This window comes from Saccoglossus kowalevskii, chromosome 14, assembly GCF_978046115.1.
Source record: "Saccoglossus kowalevskii chromosome 14, keSacKowa6.1, whole genome shotgun sequence".
Classification (NCBI taxonomy): Eukaryota; Metazoa; Hemichordata; class Enteropneusta; family Harrimaniidae; genus Saccoglossus; species Saccoglossus kowalevskii.
In genome coordinates this window covers 34,924,185-34,947,588 of record NC_140654.1, presented here as the reverse complement: position 1 = coordinate 34,947,588, position 23,404 = coordinate 34,924,185, and the positions used below count along the sequence as shown (strand labels likewise).

The 23,404-nt window shown below is 35.8% G+C and overlaps 1 protein-coding gene across 2 annotated transcripts in view; it reads right to left on the bottom strand.

The window, feature by feature from the left end:
• LOC100368188 (adenylyl cyclase-associated protein 1-like) overlaps nt 1–23,404 on the bottom strand; it is a 96,897-nt gene that overhangs the window by 31,958 nt on the left and 41,535 nt on the right. For both annotated transcript variants that reach the window (XM_085508176.1, XM_085508177.1), the window contains exons 5-7: nt 5,140–5,283; nt 4,712–4,797; nt 3,656–3,761 (exon numbers count right to left, since the gene is read on the bottom strand). In XM_085508176.1, coding sequence (XP_085364302.1) covers nt 3,656–3,761; nt 4,712–4,797; nt 5,140–5,283 — 336 coding nt within the window. The remainder of the gene's footprint in view (nt 1–3,655; nt 3,762–4,711; nt 4,798–5,139; nt 5,284–23,404) is intronic.

Here is a 23,404-nt window from a genome sequence, read left to right as displayed (position 1 = left end):
ATGATGTTCATCGTAAATAATATAACAGCACTTTATTTGCCTGATTGGACAAGTGCCTATTTTTAATAAAGTGAGCCATGGTAAAATACATCATTACACCACGTTTTTTTGAGTTTAGAATTAATCCTTTAAATGCAAAAAAAACACAATAGGAATAAATCCTGCTGTCAGATGAAATCAGCAAAAATACAGAAATAGAGATTAGTAAAGAATATAGTGACCCTTGTGTATTTGGGTTCAAAAAAGATTATTGTTGATCTTCAAAGGGTAATCAGACATACAACAGTGACATTTGTACATGGTTTTTGCTACTCTACAGCCCATGTCTCTGAATTACATTTAAAATGCAGTAGGTATAATAGTAATAAACCACTACTACAGTTGGGTATAATACTTCACAAAATATATGTATTCCCAGTAAAATAAATAATGGATGTGACCTAGTTCACACTATATATGACAGCTAGCTGTCATTTTTTTCTGTCAACAGATTTGCAAATGAACACATCTGTCCATCATTTATAAACACTTAAAGAAATAACAAATCAGATGTCGCTCATTATTCACTAAATGCAGAAGACATCAATATAAACACAGTATTAGCAGTAATTAATGTGACCAGGTGTATATTACACAACAAGAACAGCTATGATGAACACAAGAAGATAAATTTGTTGTGCACATAGAGATTATCTTGTCAGGCTGGATACGATTGACTTTTACAACACTGTTTTATGCTGGTGCCCACACAATTCTTATAGCCAAGTAATGACATGGCACCAAGTCCTTGTAGTGCATGTACAATTCAGTCATTTTGATATGAATATGAATCATATGTACGTGTAAAGGTTTGACTCGGTTTACAGAATGACAGAGATTGATGCCATTCAAAACTACCTTGCATAAGATTATAACATTTGCATGCATTTGCATGGGCACATATGTGACGTGACATGATTGGTCATTGGATGTCAAAGATATCTCACCAAAATAGCATTTGTTGAAAAAAAATTCAGATCACTAAACGAATGCAAGAGCATGTGTATTCAAAGATTGTATGTTGTGAAGTTTGAATATGATTTGTCCGGGCATGTCCAAAATGCAGAGATGTGAGCACATGCACACAATCAAGCAGGGACACAGAGATGCATAGACGTGTTTTCATTGTTCATTATTCATGAAGATGGTGAATTCTGAAAAAATTTATCATTTCAGCTGAGTTCGGTAATATAAAACAATTTTTCTCTTAAGAAAAATCACAAACTAGATAAAAATGACCAATTATATAAGACTAAACTGCTATAATAATTTGTTTGCTTTTATATAAAGGTTGAATGCAGATGAATGAACTTCAAGGTATTTATATGTGCCAACAGGAATTCCTATTGTCTGTGTGCACACATGATTTTTTTCCTACAGTTAATCTGCGAAATGAAAAGGCAGTCAAATTAATGAATGTATTTAACTGCAGAGGATGCACCTGTTTCAAAGTGGATGAATTTCTGACTATACATCTAGATATGTAATAGCATTTGTGATTTTGTTCAAATGAGGTTACTGAAAAAGGTTTATAGAGGTCATGTCATAAAAGCTGCATTCCTACTGTGAGGTGGCAAAAACAACATTTTTACACATTTTATGTGTTTGGCATGTTCTAGATGCAATTTTTCACTTACTTGCAGGAAAATTGAACAAATATTGAAAACTGCTATATGTATTTAAAAGGAAATCAGTGAGTTTTGCACCTGATCAAAACATAGTTGAACTCTGGGTGACCTTGCCCTTTGATATATATATATATATATTCCTTTATCATAGTTTGTTTCAATATGAATATGCACAGTCATAATTGAATATCATACAAAAACATTGGTGCCTAATTTGTTTAATTATTTAATTACCGGATTCTGCCGTAAATTCGCCCTGGTTTTTTAAAAATATTTTGGTGTCATTTTATGGACATTTCAATCTTTCCTGCCGTCTAAAATAGTCTATTTAAGTTTTTATTTCAAGAGTATGTTTATTGTGACTAGCGTGAATGCGTACGCTTCGTTTCGACAATGAGCAGTTATCATTGTAAACAATGTTAAATTATTAAATTATTTTTCTATTGCTCAGTTTATTTTTTGAAAACAACTATTTTTTGACTTTAAAAAAAAATCATGCTGTTTTCTCATCAAAATCCAAGTCAAAAACATCGGAAAAATCTCTTCTGCGTTGCGTTCAATAAAATTAACATATTTAAATGAGCTATGGTAATTTGAACACGTTGGCATCATCCAGCATTTTGATTGGTTAATTATCAATTTGACCTATTAGGTCATGCAAGAGAAGAACATGGCGGATACTCGACAGCGTCGATCGTTGATATGCAACCGTAATTATTTGCTTTTGATGAAACTAATTTGAATTTTATTTGAACAAATTTAATGTTTTGTATGTTATTATAATCACTACTGAGTAATAATCAACAATAAAATAAAAGAAAATGTATTTGACGTACCAGGTTCGTTAATCTGATTTTTTTGGGAGAAAAATGACACTGGGTGACATCGTAATGAAATTTTAGGCAGTCTACTTTTTAATTCAGCAAGAAAAAAATGTATCAAGTTTTAGATTAGCTTCTGAAATAGTTTCTTTCGTCTTGGGTGGCCCAACTGCCAGCATTGAAGTCGGCGTAGTTGGATTTTTCAATGAAAATACAAGTCCCCAAAAAAATTGATGATCTTTTTATGAAATTTTGACCCCCCAAGTAAGCGCCCATCAGCTGTGAAATTTTTCCAGCTTTATTCAAAGTAATTCAGATATTTTAGTATAAAAACAAATGCCTCATCTCAGAAAAAAGTGCTGCATTTAGACGTGAATAGATTCATAAAACATGCAAGATAACAAAAAATCTTAGCTGGACTGCCTTATTATATTCATTGTGACTACTGTATTATTTGAAAAGTAAAAAAAATGCCCTCTATGGATAGCTATCATGTTGCAAGCTCTGCTTTGTATGCAAATTTTGTTTTTTATGTATATTTTATTTATTGTTTTTGATTTGATAACTTTGGACTAAATAGATTTTCTATTACCAGTAGCTTCAGATCTTATTCAAAGTTTGGCACCCAAATTCATAGATGTGCTCATATTGATTTTCTGAAATCTTGTTTTCTGTAAAGATTTTATTGGTAGGTTTTTAAATGTGTATCAGACTGTGCAAAACCTCTTTCCATGAGTTGGTTTTTAAATTCAGTCTAGTATTTCCATGGGATTTTGGAGATACATTACCAAGAATATTATTAGAAGATAAAAGATTTGCTTCATTGAACACATACAACCATGCATATTTACACTGAGATCAGTGACCTTTGAATGTGTATCACCAGTGATCAGTCAAGTAAAAAGAGTCAAAATATTTTATCAGATTTTCTCAATTTTTGCATGATATTTTCATACAGGACATCTGTTGTTCATACTCAGGGAAGAGTTTATACTGATGAATAAGGTGACTGAGTTTGATAAAGTTTTGAATAGAATTAGTAAAGTTATTGTGTACACAATAATAGACAACGACGACAACGGCGGACGAAAATTTTACCCTTAATATACCTTTCCCTTCCATCTTTGATGGTACGGGCAAGGTAAAAACAAGTAGGAAACCACATACCTTTGCATTCCAGCTGAGGCCGGTAATATGATGAGTTTTAACATAAACATGTAAATCAGTAATTATCTTCAAAAATGATTTGGCCCACTCAATATGTCGCTTATCCCTGTTGACAAATAATCATTATAAATAGAATCAGTTACAGCTAATTCAAGACCTGATCCAGACCTTAGCGCAAACTACCAAAGTATAAACTGAACACGTACTAGACAAAAAAAGGTTGGCGCATGCACACCAAAATGAATGAACACTGGGGTAGAATGAAAGGTTGGCACATGCACACCAAAATGAATGAACACTTGGGTAGAATGAAAGGTTGGCACATGCACACCAAAATGAATGAACACTGGGGTAGAATGAAAGGTTGGCGCATGCACACCAAAATGAATGAACACTGGGGTAGAATGAAAGGTTGGCACATGCACACCAAAATGAATGAACACTGGGGTAGAATGAAAGGTTGGTGCATGCACACCAAAATGAATGAACACTGGGGTAGAATGAAAGGTTGGTGCATGCACACCAAAATGAATGAACACTGGGATAGAATGAAAGGTTGGTGCATGCACACTAAAATGAATGAACACTGGGGTAGAATGAAAGGTTGGTGCATGCACACCAAAATGAATGAACACTGGGGTAGAATGAAAGATTGGTGCATGCACACCAAAATGAATGAACACTGGGGTAGAATGAAAGGTTGGTGCATGCACACCAAAATGAATGAACACTGGGGTAGAATGAAAGGTTGGTGCATGCACACCAAAATGAATGAACACTGGGGTAGAATGAAAGGTTGGTGCATGCACACCAAAATGAATGAACACTGGGATAGAATGAAAGGTTGACACATGCACACCAAAATGAATGAACACTGGGGTAGAATGTAAGGTTGGTGCATGCACACCAAAATGAATGAACACTTGGGTAGAATGAAAGGTTGGTGCATGCACACCAAAATGAATGAACACTGGGGTAGAATGAAAGGTTGGCGCATGCACACCAAAAATGAATGAACACTGGGATGGAATGAAAGGTTGACACATGCACACTCACGTCTCTTTATAATCTTTCAATACCCTATTAGTGTAGAACTGTGCAGCATCAGACATTTCTTTTACATATGGAGCTGGTTTAGGTGCCTAAGGAGATAAGAAGAATCAAACACTCACTTCAAATGTTGGAGAGATCTGCCTGTCATGTGACATGGTTACAGAGGCGTCAATACTCAATAGTCTGATGATGGCCATGACGAAATCAATGTTATCATTGGTTAGAATTAAACTGTCACATGACATACTGTATTGCATTCATTTACCAATCAGCCAATGTGTGTGCAATTGGATTAACATACAATACAGACTAGGATTTATGTAGATTGTACACCATACAATATTGACTACACTGGTTTAACCTAGATTGTATGCAGTCATATATCGATTAGGTTACTCAGAAAATGACATAACTGTTTTTTTACAACATACCGTGGCAACCCATCCAAGAGCCGGTATCCCTTCACTGACAGCAGAAAGATGGTTAAACATTTTACTGGCTCTGTTCTTTTCACGGTACTGCTGAATTGCTTGAATGTGATTCGACATTGGTTGCAACATGCCAAGAAATATTTCCTACCGAAAAAAAAAGAAAGAATCAAAATTAAACTGTAAATAGCTCCCGTGTGATCAGAGCATGCATTATAAAGGTATAGGCTTTGCCTAATAAGTGAATGTAATTGCATGTAGGTCAATCCATCAATAAAATTGATCAAGATGTCTGAGAATCTATGACATACTGTATATGGAAACACATGATTTTGATATGGGCATTTTGAAAAACATGCAAGGACACTATACTTGTAAACAAAGGGCACTAATGAGGCACTCTATGAATGAGGTATTTCTAGAGGTCGGGGTTTGTCTCATCTGCGGTTGAATAATTTTTGCTTTGATTTTCTTATGCGTTTTTTTCCCAATGCAACTTAATTTCACTTATTTTTTTTAGTTATTGGTAATTAGTGTCATTAGCGATGGAGTAGTAAAAACCGCAAGTAACCTCAGTGCAGCAAATTGGGATAGATCTTCCTGACGCAATGGGCAAATTTCGCTATTTTCGCTGACAAGTAAAATCTGCTAAATTAAACCTACGTGAACATGTAAAGTAACAACAGACTAGTTTAATCGTAGTTTAATGTTCGTCCAGACTTTGAGCCCTTGAAAGTAAGTGATCCAGCCGATACATATGCCAACGATTGAAACAAAAACAAAAAACTCGCATATTTACTATTTGTTTAATGAGTGCATTTTTGTTTAAAAATATCAACCAAGAATAAACACTAAGTAAAATAGGAATCAACTGCTTCGTTTTATTTGAGTAAGATGGAAACCATGCGCAAACAATAGTAGTGAAACCCAATCAATAGTAGTGATCACTGTGATTATTATATAAATTTCTTGCAAAGTCTGGAACGATACTGGGAAAAAATCGTTGATTTCCTTCTATATTCATGCTTGAAAGTAGGCCGAAGTATCCGCAGGTGAATACGAGTATCCAGATAATAAGTTAGGATTGATCAGTTCACACGAATTATTCTGTTCTGATTCATCATTGCAAAACAATGGCCTGGAAACGGCCCAGCTTGAGGGAAACAGTATCGTGGAAAGAAAGAACAGTATCAGACCCGATACCCTTAAAAGACCTGATGAGAACACTGCAGAATCGCAGGCGAAACGAAAATTATGCGGCTATTGTCTGAGCGACGCAGGCCCGAGGAGAACACTGTACATGTAAACCAGAACACTTACGAATCAAGATTGGCAGAAAGTTGTACGGCATCTGTCTTCGATTTTGTCTATTGATTGAATATGACGCACAAAGTGAAATTGAACTTGCGTTCATGAAAATCGGAAAGCCTTTTTGTCAAACTGAAAAAATGGCCGCATCACTCTTGTAACTGCGCATGCGTACTGCGCATGCGTACTCCCCATACTCACATACATTTGATGTTTTTATCACTGTATCTGCTCAAATAACATCAATCATGATATAATAAATCATTATATACTAAAATTTGCAGACCTTCCAATGAAATATTACCAGTTTTTTTTTGGCGACAGAATACGTTGTTGCAATATGCAAATTAGGCTACTTACCCAAGTGAAATATTTGTTAAGAAACTTTAAAGACTCTTAAGTTATAAATTAACAAGTCGTTAAGTTCTCTTTGTGCTCGTCATATTAAAGCGGAGGGGTTGTCGCGAGCGTGTCCTTGAAACTTGAGTTCCAAGTGGCGTATACAACAGATTGTTTATTTACATCAAAACACGTGTTTTGTGTCATAGTAATATGGCCAAAATAAAAACAGCCGTTATTCAGCCATCTTTGATCTGATTATGAAACACACTGATATGTATGATGTATGTGCCAAATACGAATGAAAATGGTACATAAATTGTGGAAATGCAGTAGTAAGGCCAAAAAGTCAGACGGCTGTCAATCGGCCATCCTTGACCAGATTTTGAAACAAATTGTCATGTACATGCATCCTAACATGTATAATCTATGTATCAAGTTTGAATGACAACTGACAAAGCATGTCCAAAATACAACATTTTCAAAAAACAAGATGGCTGCCAGTCGGCCATTTTGAATCGAATCGCTGAACCACTGCATGTGCATATGTCCCACATAAAGTACTAGGCACATGCAAAGAATGAACGGAATCGGTCCAAAGGATTCTGAGACAGGACTCCGGACAAACGGACATTGGTATCTGATCGTCAAACAAGTACTTGTCCATATTGAGAGATACTGCTCTGGAACAGCATTCAAAATTAGCCATTTTGAATACATGTATATATAAAACGTGATGTATAACGAATATATAAAATTTGAATATAATCAGTCAAAGCATTTCAGAGATATGGCTCTAGAAGCCAAATCATTAAAACAAAATGGCCGCCAGTCAGCCATTTTGAATCCAATCTGAAAAATGACGTGCATCAGGAACCCGTAATGTCTAATGTATGTACCAAGTTTGAACGAAATCCATCCATAAATGCCAGAAATGCTTGATATTTGATGATTTTTTAGCACAAAAATGGCCACCATTTGGCCATTTTGAATAGGATCATCAAACCAATATATCTGTCTATCTACGACATGATGTATAATGAATATTTAAAATTTGAACATAATCAGTCAAAGCAAGTCAGAGATATGGCACGATAACCACATTCATTAAAACAAAATGGCCACCAGTCAGCCATTTTGAATCTTATCTGAAAAACAAAATTATTTGCATCAAGGTCCTATAATGTCTAATGTATTTACGAAGTTTTAATAAAATCCATCTGTAAACAGCCGAGAAATGCTTGATTATGATGATTTTTACCACAAAAATGGCCGCCATTTGGCCATCTTGAATCAGATCGTGAAACAAATTGACGTGCATATGTAAAATATCATGTATGATGTATGTGTGAAGTTTGATTGGTCCAGGCATTTTTAAGATACAGATACTGCGTCTGAATGGGAACTAATTAATGCAATAATTGACTAGGGATTTTGCGTTTGGAAGATGTAAGAATGGAGTTGGAAGGGTGGTGGAACAGGAAGAAAAGTTGTGTGATGAGGTTGAGTCAGTGAAGGAGTTTACATACCTGGGAGATGAGGTAAGTGTGGGTGGTGGGTGTGAGGCAGCTGTGACAGCTAGAGCAAGGTTTGCTTGGGTGAAGTTTAGGGAATGTGGAGAGCTACTATATGGGAAGAGATTTCCCTTGGAGATGAAAGGAATAGTTTATAAGAGTTGTGTGAGATCAGCATTGCTGTATGGGAGCGAGACATGGTGTTTGAGTGAAAATGAACTGGGTATTTTAAGGAGGACAGAGAGAGCGATGGTGAGAGTGATGTGTGGGGTGAAGTTGATGGACAGAAAGTTAACTGAAGACTTGATGCAGATGTTGGGTTTGAAGGCAGCGGTAGATCGGTTGGCGAAGGCAAATGGGGTACGTTGGTATGGGCATGTGCTGAGGAGGGAGGATGGGCATGTATTAAGAAGGGCCCTTGATTTAGAGGAGGTGATTTAGAGGAAAAGGGGAAGGCCAAAGAAGACGTGGAAGATGCAAGTGGAGGAGGAGAGTGGGAAGGTTGGGATGAGGATGCGGGATGCTTTAAATCGTGCAAAGTGGAGGGAGAGGGTAAGAGCGATTGCCACGAGTTTAAGGTGAATCCGGCCACCCTCATCTTCGGGGACCAAACCGGATTTAAAACTCTGGACTACTACTAATTGACTAATTAATATGCATGGAATTGCACCAAAATCTAAGCAGCGCATCTACTCATCATATATTAGCTGTGTGCCAAATTTCATTTGAATTGAAATTGTAGATCTTGAGTTATCAGTGGAACAAATTTTAGTCACAGAGTCACAGAGTAACAGAGTCACAGAGTCACAGAGTCACAGACACCAGTACCACATAAGCTCCGTTTCACAAGAGCTAAAAAATTATATCTACCTGGAGTAAAGGTTGAATAGTATCAAAACCATAAAATGGGAAAGACTCCTTACCCTTACCCTAACCCTATACCTACCCCACCAGCCCCCAATTATGTTGTATATGCCCTCTAGTTCACTATAGTAGGTGTTCTCAAGAGGGGCATATGCAATTAATTCGAGGGGGAAATATAAGATAAGGTCAGGTTAGAGTAAGGATTAACTTAGATGGGGGCACATTGGAAAGTCTTTCCATAAAATGTAAATACAATTTGTAAATATGTATTCACAGATGTAATGAATTTAGACATGCATGTCTACTCAATGTGTTTACTCAAGTCTAAAAAAACAGTATGACAGTAAACTATGGTTAGGATATCAACAACTATTGAGTAGTATTAAGATATTCAACAACACAAAAAGTATCTATGTACTAAGTTTTAACCCATCTGAGAATCTGTTCACCAAATTGCTTCCCAATCCACCCATTAGTTCTTAAGATACTGATGTTTAGTTGAGCATGAGCACTACGTTGGATGAGTATAGTTAAAACAAGCCATGCATGGCACAGTCCCCATTAGTTATCAGATTTAAGATATATAGTTTTGTTTATAGTAATATAGCTGGAATATATAAACATGTCAGGAATATGATTATGATGATTGTTTAACATTTAAATGATTGACATTTGTATCTGATCGTCAAACGAGTATTGAGAGATATTGCTCTGGAACAGCATTAATTAAAACAAAATCAGTCATTTTGAATACATGTATAATGAATATACAAAATGTGAACATAGTCAGTCAAAGCATGTCAGAGATATGGCCCTAGAAGCCCATTCATTAAAACAAAATGGCCACTAGTCAGTCATTCTGAATCTGATCTAAAAAATAAAATAACGTGCATCAGGAACCCGTAATGTCTAATGTATGTACCAAGTTTGAACAAAATCCATTCATAAATGCCAGAAATGCTTGATATTTGATGATTTTTTGGCGCAAAAATGGCCACCATTCAGCCATTTTTAATAGGATCCTCAAACCAATATATCTGTATATCTATGACATGATGTATAATGAATATTTAAAATTTGAACAATATCAGTCACTAGAACCACATTCATCATGGTCCTATAAAGTCCAACGTAAATACCAAGTTTGAACAAAATCCATCTGTAAACAGCAGAGAAATGCTTGATTTTGATGATTTTTAGAAAAAAAATGGCTGCCATTCGGCCATCTTAAATCAGATCGTGAAACAAATTGATGTGTATATGTATAATATCATGTATGATGTATGTGTTAAGTTTGATTGTGATTGGTCCAGGCATTTCTAAGATACAAGCATACATGGACACAAGCATACATGGACACAAGCATACATGGACACACGGACGGACGGAAGCACGGAGGTCAAAACACAAGTCTCCAAATAAGGACTATTAAAAATGTAATGTGAATGCAAACTTCATAGGGGAATGAATATAATGACAGACATAATTGGCCCAGGCATGCCTTACAGACAAAACATGACACATGTTCAAATGTTGATTTTCTGTGGTTTCAGGGGCCATAAATGGCAGCAGTTGGTAACATAAAACATACCAAGAAACATGGCTATGCAATGGTCAAATAAAGAAAGTGCTCTCAGAATGAAATCTATTCAAAACTATGGTCATAATAATAGTCACTCATACACAGGTGCCAAAATTCAAGTCTGTCCACCTGTCCCAATAAGCACATTTCAGATGGAACGATATTTGTAGAAATTACCTGTCTCAAGGGACACGTGAACTTCAAATATCAGGTATTTACACTGGCTTAACACAAAGGGAGTCCTAACTTACTACCGGGATAATGTCCATGTCAAAAAAAAATTCATTTGAAAACCATTTTTTATTTCAAAGTATGTCTTAATTTATCTTGTGCGAGACATTAATTTAAACCTGTCCACATGAAATGTTCAACCTCTGTCATACTATATATGTAAAAGTTATCACCAGACTTTTTACATCCATGTTTACCACTGTTTGTTTTTGTAAATAAGCCATCCATGCATCTAGACTTCCATGTAATCAAAAGACTAGGCAACCGTAACTGTTAACATGTGGCACACAGTACTCTCTCGTATTGGGCGAACTGATTCCAGATAATATTCTGAAGAGATCTTCAATTAAGATTAGATTGAAACCATTAATAGGAGATGGATTTGTAAAAAAATTATGATTTAGTGCTTTTACACGAGAATTGGACATTGGGCAGTCATATTGAATCAAAATCCATCTGTAAACAGCTGTGAAATGCTTGATTTTTATGATTTTTTAGCACAAAAATGGCCACCATTCAGCCATCTTGAATCAGATTGTAAAACAAAATGATGTGCATCAAGGTCCTATAATGTCCAACGTATATACAAGTTTGAACAAAATCCATCTGTAAACAGCCGGGAAATGCTTGATTTTGATGATTTTTAGAACAAAAATGGCCGCTATTTGGCCATCTTGAATCAGACCATGAAACAAATTGACGTGCATATGTATGATATCATGTATGATATATGTGTGAAGTTTGATTGTGATTGGTCCAGGCATTTCTAAGATACAGGTCCGGACGCACACACGCACGGACACATGCACGCACGCACGGACACACAGAGGTCAAAACACAAGTCCCCATTTTCGGACTGCGTCTGGGACTAAAAAATGACGTGCACCAACAACCAAATATGTATGATCATCATACCAACTTTGATCTAAATCGGCCCAGTCATCTCCGAGAAACCGCTGCAAACACGTTTAGGTATCAGAAATAGCAAATTTTACATCCAAAATTGCCGCCAGTCGGTAAATTTGGCTCCGATCATAAAGTAACTTGACGCACATATGCAAGACATTATGTATTGTCTTCATGTAAAAAGTGTGAATGAAATCTGTCAATGGGTGTCCGAGATATAGCTCCGGACATCCGAACGTACGTACGGACGAACAGACGGACGGAACAAACCCAAATTAATAGTCCCTGTTTTCGGACTAATAATAGCTTTGATTTTTTGTCAATCTCAAATTGGACTGTAAAACAAATACCCCGGTACATATATGTATATATGTGACATATTGTATATATAAAGAGATACGGCTCTAGAACATCATTCCTTAAAACAACATTGACACGGCAATTTTGATACCAATATGAAAAACAAAAATAACATGCATCCAGGTTCCATAAAGTACAATATATGTACAAAGATTTAATGAAATGGCAGAAATGCTTCATTTTCCTGAATTTTCATCTTTAAAATGGCCATCATAAATCTGATCATCAAATAAACAAGTCATTGAAAATGACACAGTCCCCTTTAAATTAATTTCTCTTTGTGCTCGTCATATTAAAGCGGAGGGGTTGTCTCGAGCGTGTCCTTGAAACTTGAGTTCCAAGTGACGTATACAACAGATTGTTTATTTACATTAAAACACGTGTTATGTGTAGTAGTAATAAGGCCAAAAATAAAAACAGCCGTTATTCGGCCATCTTTGATCTAATTATGAAACACACTGATATGTATGATGTATTTGCCAAATACGAATGAAAATGGTACATAAATTGTGGAAATATAGTAGTAAGGCAAAAAGTCAGATGGCTGCCAATCGGCCATCCTTGACCAGATTTTGAGACAAATTGTTATGGATATGCATCCTAACATGTATAAAGTACATGTATGTGCCAAATTTGAATGAAAACTGACAGAGCAGGTCCAAGATACGGCATAAAAAACAAAACAAGATGCCTGCCAGTCGACCATCTTTGATCCAATTGTGTAATAAATCGTCATGGACATGTATCCTAACATGTATAATCTATGTATCAAGTTTGACAGAAAACTGATAAAGCATGTCCAAAATACAACATTTTCAAAAAACAAGATGGCTGCCAGTCGGCCATTTTAAATCGAATCGCTAAACCACTGCATTTGCATATGTCCTACATAAGGTACTAGGCACATGCAAAGAATGAACGGAATCGGCCCACAGGATTCTGAAATATGACTCTGGACAGACTGACGCACGGACAGACGGACAGATGGACGGATAGACTCAGGAACTCACGGACGGTCGGGGACATATATCCTAACATGTATGATCTATGTACTAAATTTGAGTGAAAACTGATAAAGCATGTGCAAAATATGACATTTTCAAAAAACAAGATGGCTGCCAGTCGGCCATTTTAAATCGAATCGCTAAACCACTGCATGTGCATATGTCCTACATAAGGTACTAGGCACATGCAAAGAATGAACGGAATCGGCCCACAGGATTCTGAAATATGACTCTGGACAGACTGACGCACGAACAGACGGACAGACGGACGGATAGACTCAGGAACTCACGGACGGTCAGGGACATATATCCTAACATGTATGATCTATGTACTAAATTTGAGTGAAAACTGATAAAGCATGTGCAAAATACGACATTTTCAAAAAAACAAGATGGCTGCCAGTCTGCCATCTTTGATCCAATTGTAAAATAAATCATCATGGACATGTATCCTAACATGAATAATCTATATACTAAGTTTGAATGACAACTGACAAAGCATGTCCAAAATACAACATTTTCAAAAAACAAGATGGCTGCCAGTCGTCCATTTTAAATCGAATCGCTAAACCACTACATGTGCATATGTCCTACATAAGGTACTAGGCACATGCAAAGAATGAACAGAATTGGTCCACAGGATTCTGAAATATGACTCTGGACAGACAGACAGACGGACGGACGGACGGACGGACGGACGGACGGACGGACAGACAGACGGACGGACGAATAGACTCAGGAACTCACGGACGGTCGGGACATATATCCTAACATGTATGATCTATGTACTAAATTTGAGTGAAAACTGACAAAGCATGTCCAAAATACAACATTTTCAAAAAACAAGATGGCTGCCAGTCGTCCATCTTTGATCCAATTGTGAAATAAATCGTCATGGACATGTATCCTAACATGTATAATCTATGTACCAAGTTTGAATGAAAACAACCAAGTCATGTCCAAAATAAAACATTTTCAAAAAACAAGAAGGCTGCCAGTCGGCCATTTTGAATAGAATCGCTAAACCGCTGCATGTGCATATGTCCGACATAAAGTACTAGTCACATGCAAAGAATGAACGAAACCGGTCCAAGGGATTCTGAGATATGACGCACGGACGGAGACCGAATTATAAGTCCCCGTTTTCGGACTTCGTCCGAACAGGGACTAATAATTGCAGATATGTTTGACATGTGTGATTTATAAATAAAACTTTGAGCATAATTGGTCAAAGCATGTCAGCGATATAGCTCTAATTATCATATGGCTCTTAACCACATTCAATAAAACAAAATAGCTGTTAACTAGAATGGCAGAAATGCTTGATTTTGATAAATTTTTTACACAAAAATGGTCGCCATTTGGATTTAGCCATATTGACTGAGATCATGATGTGAATAATTTTGAATATATCTCCTAAGATATGTGATGTATGTGTCAAGTTTGAATGTGATCAGACCGTGCATTGTCCTGTTTAAGCTGAAACATGCATATAGATGAATAGGGGTTGATGTGGTCTTCATGACAACACAATTATATACATGTTTGTTTACATCAATTGAAGACCACCAACCTGTAATTCTTCCAATTAACCCTTACAACCTTAATATGCTACTATTATAGTTTACCAAAGCACATTACATGGTACATAAACCTTAGAGAGCAGGGACATGTTTTCTAAGTACAGTACAGTTCTCGCGAAAGCTTTGGCTTCACTTCAGCTTTACCTTTACCTTCACCTTCGCTTCAGCATCGCATCATTATGGCATTGTTATGGCTTCAGCATCGCATCAATGTCACGACATTAAAAAGTTAGGCGATTATCGATTCGCTTCATTGTTGCCACATTATGGCGACAATGTGGCATCAGCATCGCTTCATCAAACAAAGAAGTACAGAATATCAAGATGGCAGGCGACAACGCCGACGCACCAGGCGGCGTACAAGTGTTTTGCATGTATTAGTAGTCCGGGCATGGGATTGGACTTGTCTAAATCTAAATGAAACACAGAAAAATACCACCGAAATGAGGAATCTGAATCTGTTCTCTTACCAGAAAATTTTAATTTTATAACAAGAACAGTTTCATTTCGTATAGCAAATTGTGTTGCATTCGAACTACGATTGCATCGTGTGATTTAAATTTATCATGATTTTCCTTGCAGTCAATATGACACTCGTCACCTTGCAGATTGCAATGTACTCCACAAAGTTTTTGGTACCCAATACCAATAATTAAACAAGATACCTTTTTAAAATGTCATTTTACTCTTGGTCATATTTTATTCCCCTTACTGCCTTGAATTTCAAATTGATTACATATCGAACTTCTGTACATGTGTTTTTCTCTACTGCCTTTCCGTGTGAAAATAATGAGGTCATACTCATGTCACAATACTTTGAAGCTGATGCCATGTTGATGCCATGAGACTGCGAAGCTGAGGCAACGATTATGCCACAAAATAAGCGAGGCGAACGCAGCTTCAATTTTCAATGACGTTCAGCTGATGCCACAATGATGCGATGTTCAGGCGACAATGAAGCCATGCGTAGGCGACAATGATGCCACAAAAGCCAAAGCTTTCGCGAGAACTGTACTGTATAGGTTATAAAATGACTCTCGCTCCACGCTCGTGACTTCAAAACCCTGTATAAAGGGCGTGTCATTTTATGACTGGCTTCTAACATGACAACAATTTGCAACAATTTATTCAATTTTATTTTTGTTTTGTGCAGTACAGTACAGTCAATCAAGATCAGCTGACAAAGCCATGTTCTAACCAACTTCTCTCAATTTATACAGAGAATATAAATCGTGAATCCGGCGATCTGATTGGTGGAGGGCGCATAGCCATGTTAGAAGCATGGTATTAATGAGGTGCAAATTTGACTTCAAACTGTTATATTACAACACTCTGTTTTAATGCAAAATTTAATAAGTAATTGCATTACGTAATCCTTGTGGCTTCTCAAGAAATATATAAAGTTTGAACATGAACAATCAGAGAATGACTGATATATAAGGTTCCAAAACTGTATTCACTGAAACAAAATGTTGTCAGTTGATCTAACAAAGAAACTGATACGCATTAAGCTCCCATGAAGTTCAATGCATTTACCAAGCTTTGAATAAAATTCACATAACCAAGATCTGGACTCGGAATTGCAGAAATGTTTGATTATGATGAATTCTTAACATTTTGGCCATCGGATAACCAAATGAATATCCACATGTGCGACATGGTAGATATGTAAAGTTTGAACATGATCAGTCAGGACATGTCAGTGATGTAGCTTCGGAAATGCATTTGTTGAAACAAAATGCCCGCCAGTGGCCCATATTGAATCCGATATGAAAAACAAAATGTTTTTGAGATATTGCTCTGGAACAGCATCAATTAAAACAAAATGGCCACCAGTCTGCCATTTTGAATCAGATCATTAAACCAATACATCAAGGTACCATAATGTCCATTGTTACATACATAAGTTTGAACAAAGTCTATCTGTAAACAGCAGAGGTTCGGTTCCGGAATGCCAGAAATACTTGATTTCGATAATTTTTCATCACATAAATGGCCGCCATTCGGCCATCTTGAATAAGATACATAAACAAATTGATGTGCATATGAATAAAATTATGTATGATGTATTGTGATCAGTCCAGGCATGTCTAAGATACAGGTCTGGATTCACGCACGCAAACACAGAGATGAATCCATAAGTCATAATTTTTGGACAGCGTTCGAACAGGGATTAATAACTACCCCAGAATCAAATTGATATTGGCATAAGAGTCATTCACATTGTTCGCCAGAAAAAATTGGCATCAATGTCATCATGTTTTCAGTCAGCGAACAATAGTCATTGAGTCCACAAACAATTACTCTACATTGACAATCACAAATACTGACACAAAACACCCAAAATACAGTTCTAGATTTCAGCCACTAAAAAAGTTACTTTGATCCCCCAAAGAAAATGCTCAGCAAAGGCTACAGCAAGCCTAAGGCAATATGTCTACTTACTCAAAGTGAAAGCAAGATTTATAAGATTGTATTGTGAACAGGTAAACTTGACACAGCTATTGTAAAAGTCAACAAATGCCATTGAAATTATTATTATAGTAAATGACCTTACAAAGCTAGTATTAGGGGTAGGGGTAGGTCTAGTGAACCTGGCAATGTCTATAGAGACGTATGTTTACAGATTACAACTACAATGAGTTTTAAAGTTGTTTTGTTAGCAACAATGTGTGGAATTTGGAGTAAATTGTGCCAAAAAACAAAGTTTGGATTTTACAAGCTATCAAAATATTTCACTATGTATTGACTATGTCATTGTTATAATAAATCATGTAATGTATAATTTGGTATTTTTTCCATTCTTGTTTTAGTGCACACTAAACAGAACAAACCTATGAAGTACGCCGTGGCAAAGATTACAAAGAGGGGTCCATACACCTGGCTGTACTGGAAATAACTCAATGGTATGATGTGCAATGCAAACCAATCTAAATGGAAAATAGTTTATATCACATTATGATTTCAAATTTTTCAAAAATCCATGAGTGGAATGGTGTCACCTCAATATGGTGAAAATTCAAACACAAAAAAGTCTATGGAATGTTCAGTAATTTTCTATAACTTAATATGCCAAGTATTTCCACTTGAATGTGATCAGTCAATGTATGACAGAGACATGGATCTAGAACAGCATTATCATTTGGTCATTTTGAATCTGATCTGAAAAAAAAAACATTATCTGTTACATATATGTTCAATGTATGTACCAAGATGGACAATAGCTGCCTCTCAATAAGATCTGGGTCCAGGTTGGCAGAAATGTTTGAGTTTGATGAATTTTTAGCATTATAATGGCAGCCACTAGGCAATCTTGAATCTAATGGTCAAACAAATACATATGCAACAAGATACATGTATATAAAGTTTGAACATAATCAGTCTAGAGATATGACTCTGGAACAGCGTTTTTAAAACGAATTGTCCACGAGTTGAACATTTTCAAATCAATCAGAAAATCAAAGAAAGCTTAGAAAGAACTCCCATGTGCTGAGAGTATTGGAGACACATTAAATATAATTCGAAATTACTTAGCTGAAAACTAATTATGCAAATCAGAAAATTAATATGACCAGATTTGAGTGTAAAACTAATGAGGTCTGCGCAATGTAACAGAAAATCTATGTCTCCAAGTTTAATTGAAATGTGATTAGAACCAAAAAATTATGAATTATTATGCTTATTAGGGAATTAATATGAACAGATTTTAACCCCAAACTAATTAGGTTTGTACATTGTCCTAGAGCATCTTTGTACCAAGTTTCATTGAAATGGAATAATTAGTACCGTGAAAACTCCAAAATTTCGACCCCTCTAAAAATTCGAACGCCTATTTATTTGCCGGGTTTCGGTGTTTTATTTACCTCCAAATTTTCGACTCCACTAAAAATTGCCGACTCATTCTTATTCGAAAATTGCGACCAGTTTTAGTTTTCCCCCAAACGAAAAAAAAAACGATGTGAGCGTTCAAACGGGACCTTCCTCGAAGGCATGAATCCGGGTTTCTGATTGACTGAGAGATTTTTATTTTATTGGTAACGAAAATATATTCTAAATAAACGAAGTTTCAAATAAAAACGAACACAAAAATCTCGGCATGCTGCATTTCTGAATCAGTAGTGATTATAATAATGTACACAAAATAAATTTGTTGAATGGTTATGAAATACAAATAAAAGTCAACTTAGTTTCATCGTAAGCGAATGATTCCGGTCTCGTATAAACGTTTGATGCTGTAGGATATCCGCCATGTTCTCTTAGGTCAAATAGGTCAAATCGCTAATTAACCAATCAAAAAGCTGGATGATGCCAACGTGTTCAAATTACCATAGCTTATTTAAATATGTTAATGTTATTGAACGCAATGCGGAAGAGATTGATGTTGTAGTACGATATTTTGGCTTGGATTTTGATGCGAAAATGGCATGATTTTTTTTAAATAAAAAAATTTGTTGTTTTTAAAAAATAAACTGGTCATCTGAAGAATAATTTAACATTGTTCACAGTGATAACAGCTCATTCTCGAAAGGAAGCTTACCCGCTCACGCTAGTCACGATAAAAATCATACACGTGTACTCTTGAATAGACAGACGTCAATGACTACGGTAAAACTTACTCTATTTTAGCCGGCAGGATTGATTGAAATGTCCGAAAAATGACGCCAAAATACACCTTAAAAGTCCCATTTTATTTTCTTAAATCCCATTTTATTTTTTAATCCAAGGGCGAATTTACGGCAGAATTTGGTCCCTCAAATAAGGGACACGTGAGCTTTGATTCTAACCGGATACATTGCACTGGGTCGGGGAGATAGTTTGCTAAACTTCCATGTATCTTTTGTCCAATGGGTACCTGTACTTCGAACATTCGCAAGTTTTCCTAGGTAGTGCGAGACAGCTTTGTCTTTTGACCTATTAGTTTTGTGCTGACCTCTTCTCCGCGTCTTGATGTTTTGTTTTGCTTGTCATAATACTCACTGATTGATGACTTTGTTTAGATTCAAAGGATCTATGTACCAAGTTTCATTGAAATGCGATGATTAGTACTTGAGATACCCATGGAAAAGCTGAAAATTAACTAATTATGCAAATTAGGTGATTAATATGCACAAATATTTATCGACAACAATCAATCTCTGCATAGTCCTTGAGTATGTAAGTACCAAGTTTCATTGAAATGGAATGCTAACTACTTATATCAAATGCTGAAAATTAATTAATTATGCAAATTAGGTAATTAATATGTACTGATATTACCATAAAAACTACCAGGTCTGTGCAGTGTCGTATGACATCTATGTACCAAGTTTCATTGAAATGTGATAATTAGTACTTGAGATATCAGTGGAAAAACCAAAAATTGACTAATCATTATGCAAATTAGGTAATTAGTATCCACGGATTATTACCAAAAACTAATCAAAACCTAGCATTAGTTCAGAGCATCTATGTACCAAGTTTCATCAAAATCCAATGAGTGGTTCTTTAGATATCAGTGGAACAGTCATAGAACAGCTAAAAATTAGCTAATTATCATGCAAATTAGGTAATTAACGAGCATGGATTTTTACCAAAACCTAATCAAATCTGCGCATTGGCCCAGAGCATCTATGCACCAAGTTTGATCAAAAACCGATGTATGGTTCTTGAGATAGCAGTGGAACAGTCGGACACACATACACACATACACACACACATACACACACACATACACACATACACACATACAGACACACTAACTGCAAAGACTCCCATTTTGTGCTTCGCACATGGGAGTCAACAAACTACACACATCAAGGTGTCATTATGTCTAATAGATGCAGCAAGTTTGAACAACTAAGATCTGGTTCCAAAATCATGGCACAAATTGATTTTGATGAAATGAATGATTTTGAATCAGATCACAAAAAACAATGGACATGCATATAGCTGCCAAGATCTATGATGTGTGTGTGAAGTTTGAATGTGATCAGCCCAGTCATGTCTAAGATACTGGTGCATAAACATATACACACACATCAGCCATTCTGAATCCAAAAAAAAAAGGTCCCATCAAGTCAAATGTAAGTTTGAACTACTGTAAATCTGTTCATGACTGAGATCCAGTTCTGGAGTAGCCTTATTTTTTTTATTTTAAAGCATTTTTAGCACTAAAACTCCTATCTTGAATATCGGACCGTGAAATGAATGCATGTATGACATGATGTATAATAATAAATAATAATAATATCTTATGATGTATGTTTCAACGTGATCAGTTAAGTGATGTCTGAGATACAGGTATGGACGCTTGCAAACACGCCAACATACTTGGCTGTATATGTATCTACCATTATGTATTGACCACCGAAATAGTTCTTGATTTCAAAACAATTTAGATTTTTTCAATCCACAAAAAAATTCATGTAGACAGTTTTCTTTCAATTAGGGTACATGTTATACAAATATTTGTTAGAACATACAGAAAGCTGATCATGAGAAGCAAGGCCAGCTGGTTTAAGAGAACAATTTAACTGGACTGTTTACAACTTAATGTTGCATGAAATGAGTTGTTGATGCATTCAGCCATATGGTTGATGGATCTTCTCAGAAGTTTCCAAGAGAATAGAACCAAACTTAATTGTTATCATAACCTGATTTCTGTAGCGTGATATACACTATCAGTGTACACGTCTCATTACTCTGATAAGCAGTGCACACAGACACAGCAAATGCTACCTGTAAACACACAGGTAAACCAGCACTTAATAAACATACAAACTAATAATTGCCTTCAGCAAAGCCATTGAAGGGATTTAAAAGGTTTAAAACAGCCAAAGAGAAACTTTAAGCAAGCTTTGAATGTTTCAATATACAATTAAACATTTTAATCCTAAATGTCCTAGAGAAAATTAACCATGACTGATAAAACATGAACGAGCCCATATTGTCATGGACATAACCATGGAAAGAGAGATAGATCATGGAATGCCCTTAAAAAAGCATCCGGCAAATAATAACAAAAACTGAGGCATAAAAATGTTTGATTCAATCTTTTAAAAGTTACTAAAATATTAGTATTGTGTTTGCAAACCATTTTCATTTCTGGGCACATAAACAGATTAAACTCTGGCTCTTCACTGAAACTCATCTTGGTCGAAGAGCATTGACCACTTGTACCCCCCCCCTCCCCCGCCCCTGCCCTTACCAGCAACACATTGCTTAATATCCCTGTTATGCCAACATTCAGTCGCAAACTTTCAAATAGGGAACATCTCAGCTTGCCTGCATGGACTGTAAATACTGTGCAGTAAAACACTGTAATCCATTAATTGAGAATGTATTTCTCGATATTGAAAATTAATGGTATTTCTAGCTAAAGAAAGAGAAACGTGATGTCAGTGGTCGCTTCTAAAGCATATTAAGTTTAGCCTGTAATTTCTGTCCCTCGTCAACCAAAAGTGAAGAGATAAATGGGCAAGATACAAACATAATTATATACAAGAGAACACAATAAGCAGATGAAACTCGCTTTCAAATGGAGCAAGAAAACAACTTTGTGCATGCAATTGTTTTTCAGAGACGATGCAGACTTTTAGTTTATTTTTTGTTCATCAATGTTTTGAACTTAATTTTTGAAAGTTTATTTCAAATTTCAAATGAGGTGACACTTTAGTTTTGGGGTGAATTTAATTAGTTTGAGTTGGACAAGAATTTGCATTAAATAGCCCCCCTTGAGTTATCAAGTTTAACTTTTTAAGAAGTCACTGCATGACGAATTTCTCAGACATACATCTTTAATGGTGTAATATAGAACAGCTTCAAAGCATGGTTCAGGTGAAGTACGAGCTATAAATATTTCAAATAATAAGAGATAATTTACATTAGACTGTTAAAAATTGAGAGTACCTAAGACCTGACCACATTTTGTGTTTGTTGGATAAACAAAATTAAAATTATGTTCGCTTTCATATTGACAAAACGATACTATTTTATCTTGGTTAAAATGCTCTTTTTACTTTGGAATGTAGATACGTCAGAAATGTCAAACATGGCAGAACATGTTGTTTCTTCTTAGTGTTCACTGTTTCAACAAAGTTTGCATCATTGGAATGGTGGCTTAAATCGTAATGCAGTTCTCCTAACCAATTTGAATCGTGCATAGAGGGACGAGTGGGCACAAATGATTGGTTACATTTGATTTGGAATATGGTATGTTTTTTTGAACTGTTGAACAGAAACTTAGCAGCATTGGTAAGACATATCCAGATACTAGAATGAAACAATAACTGGTGGACACAAATAGTTTTGAGGAAATGGAAAGAAAATTGCAAGAAATTTACTTCTTTGGCGACTACATTTGTAAACTATTACTTTAAAATCCGCCCACAGAAGTTTCAAATCTTGTTCACTTGTGCTGCCATTCTCTCTATTTCAATATCTCATAACCAGGTGGAATTTTGTGTACAATGCTGTCTTTGAAAATACTATTAAGAATTTTTTTAATTTGGTCTTCATTCCATACTACGATCAATGAATATGTTTCCTTAGTCAAGCCTAAAGTTTGGGTAAGCCTAAGCCTTCCTCATTTTCCAATGT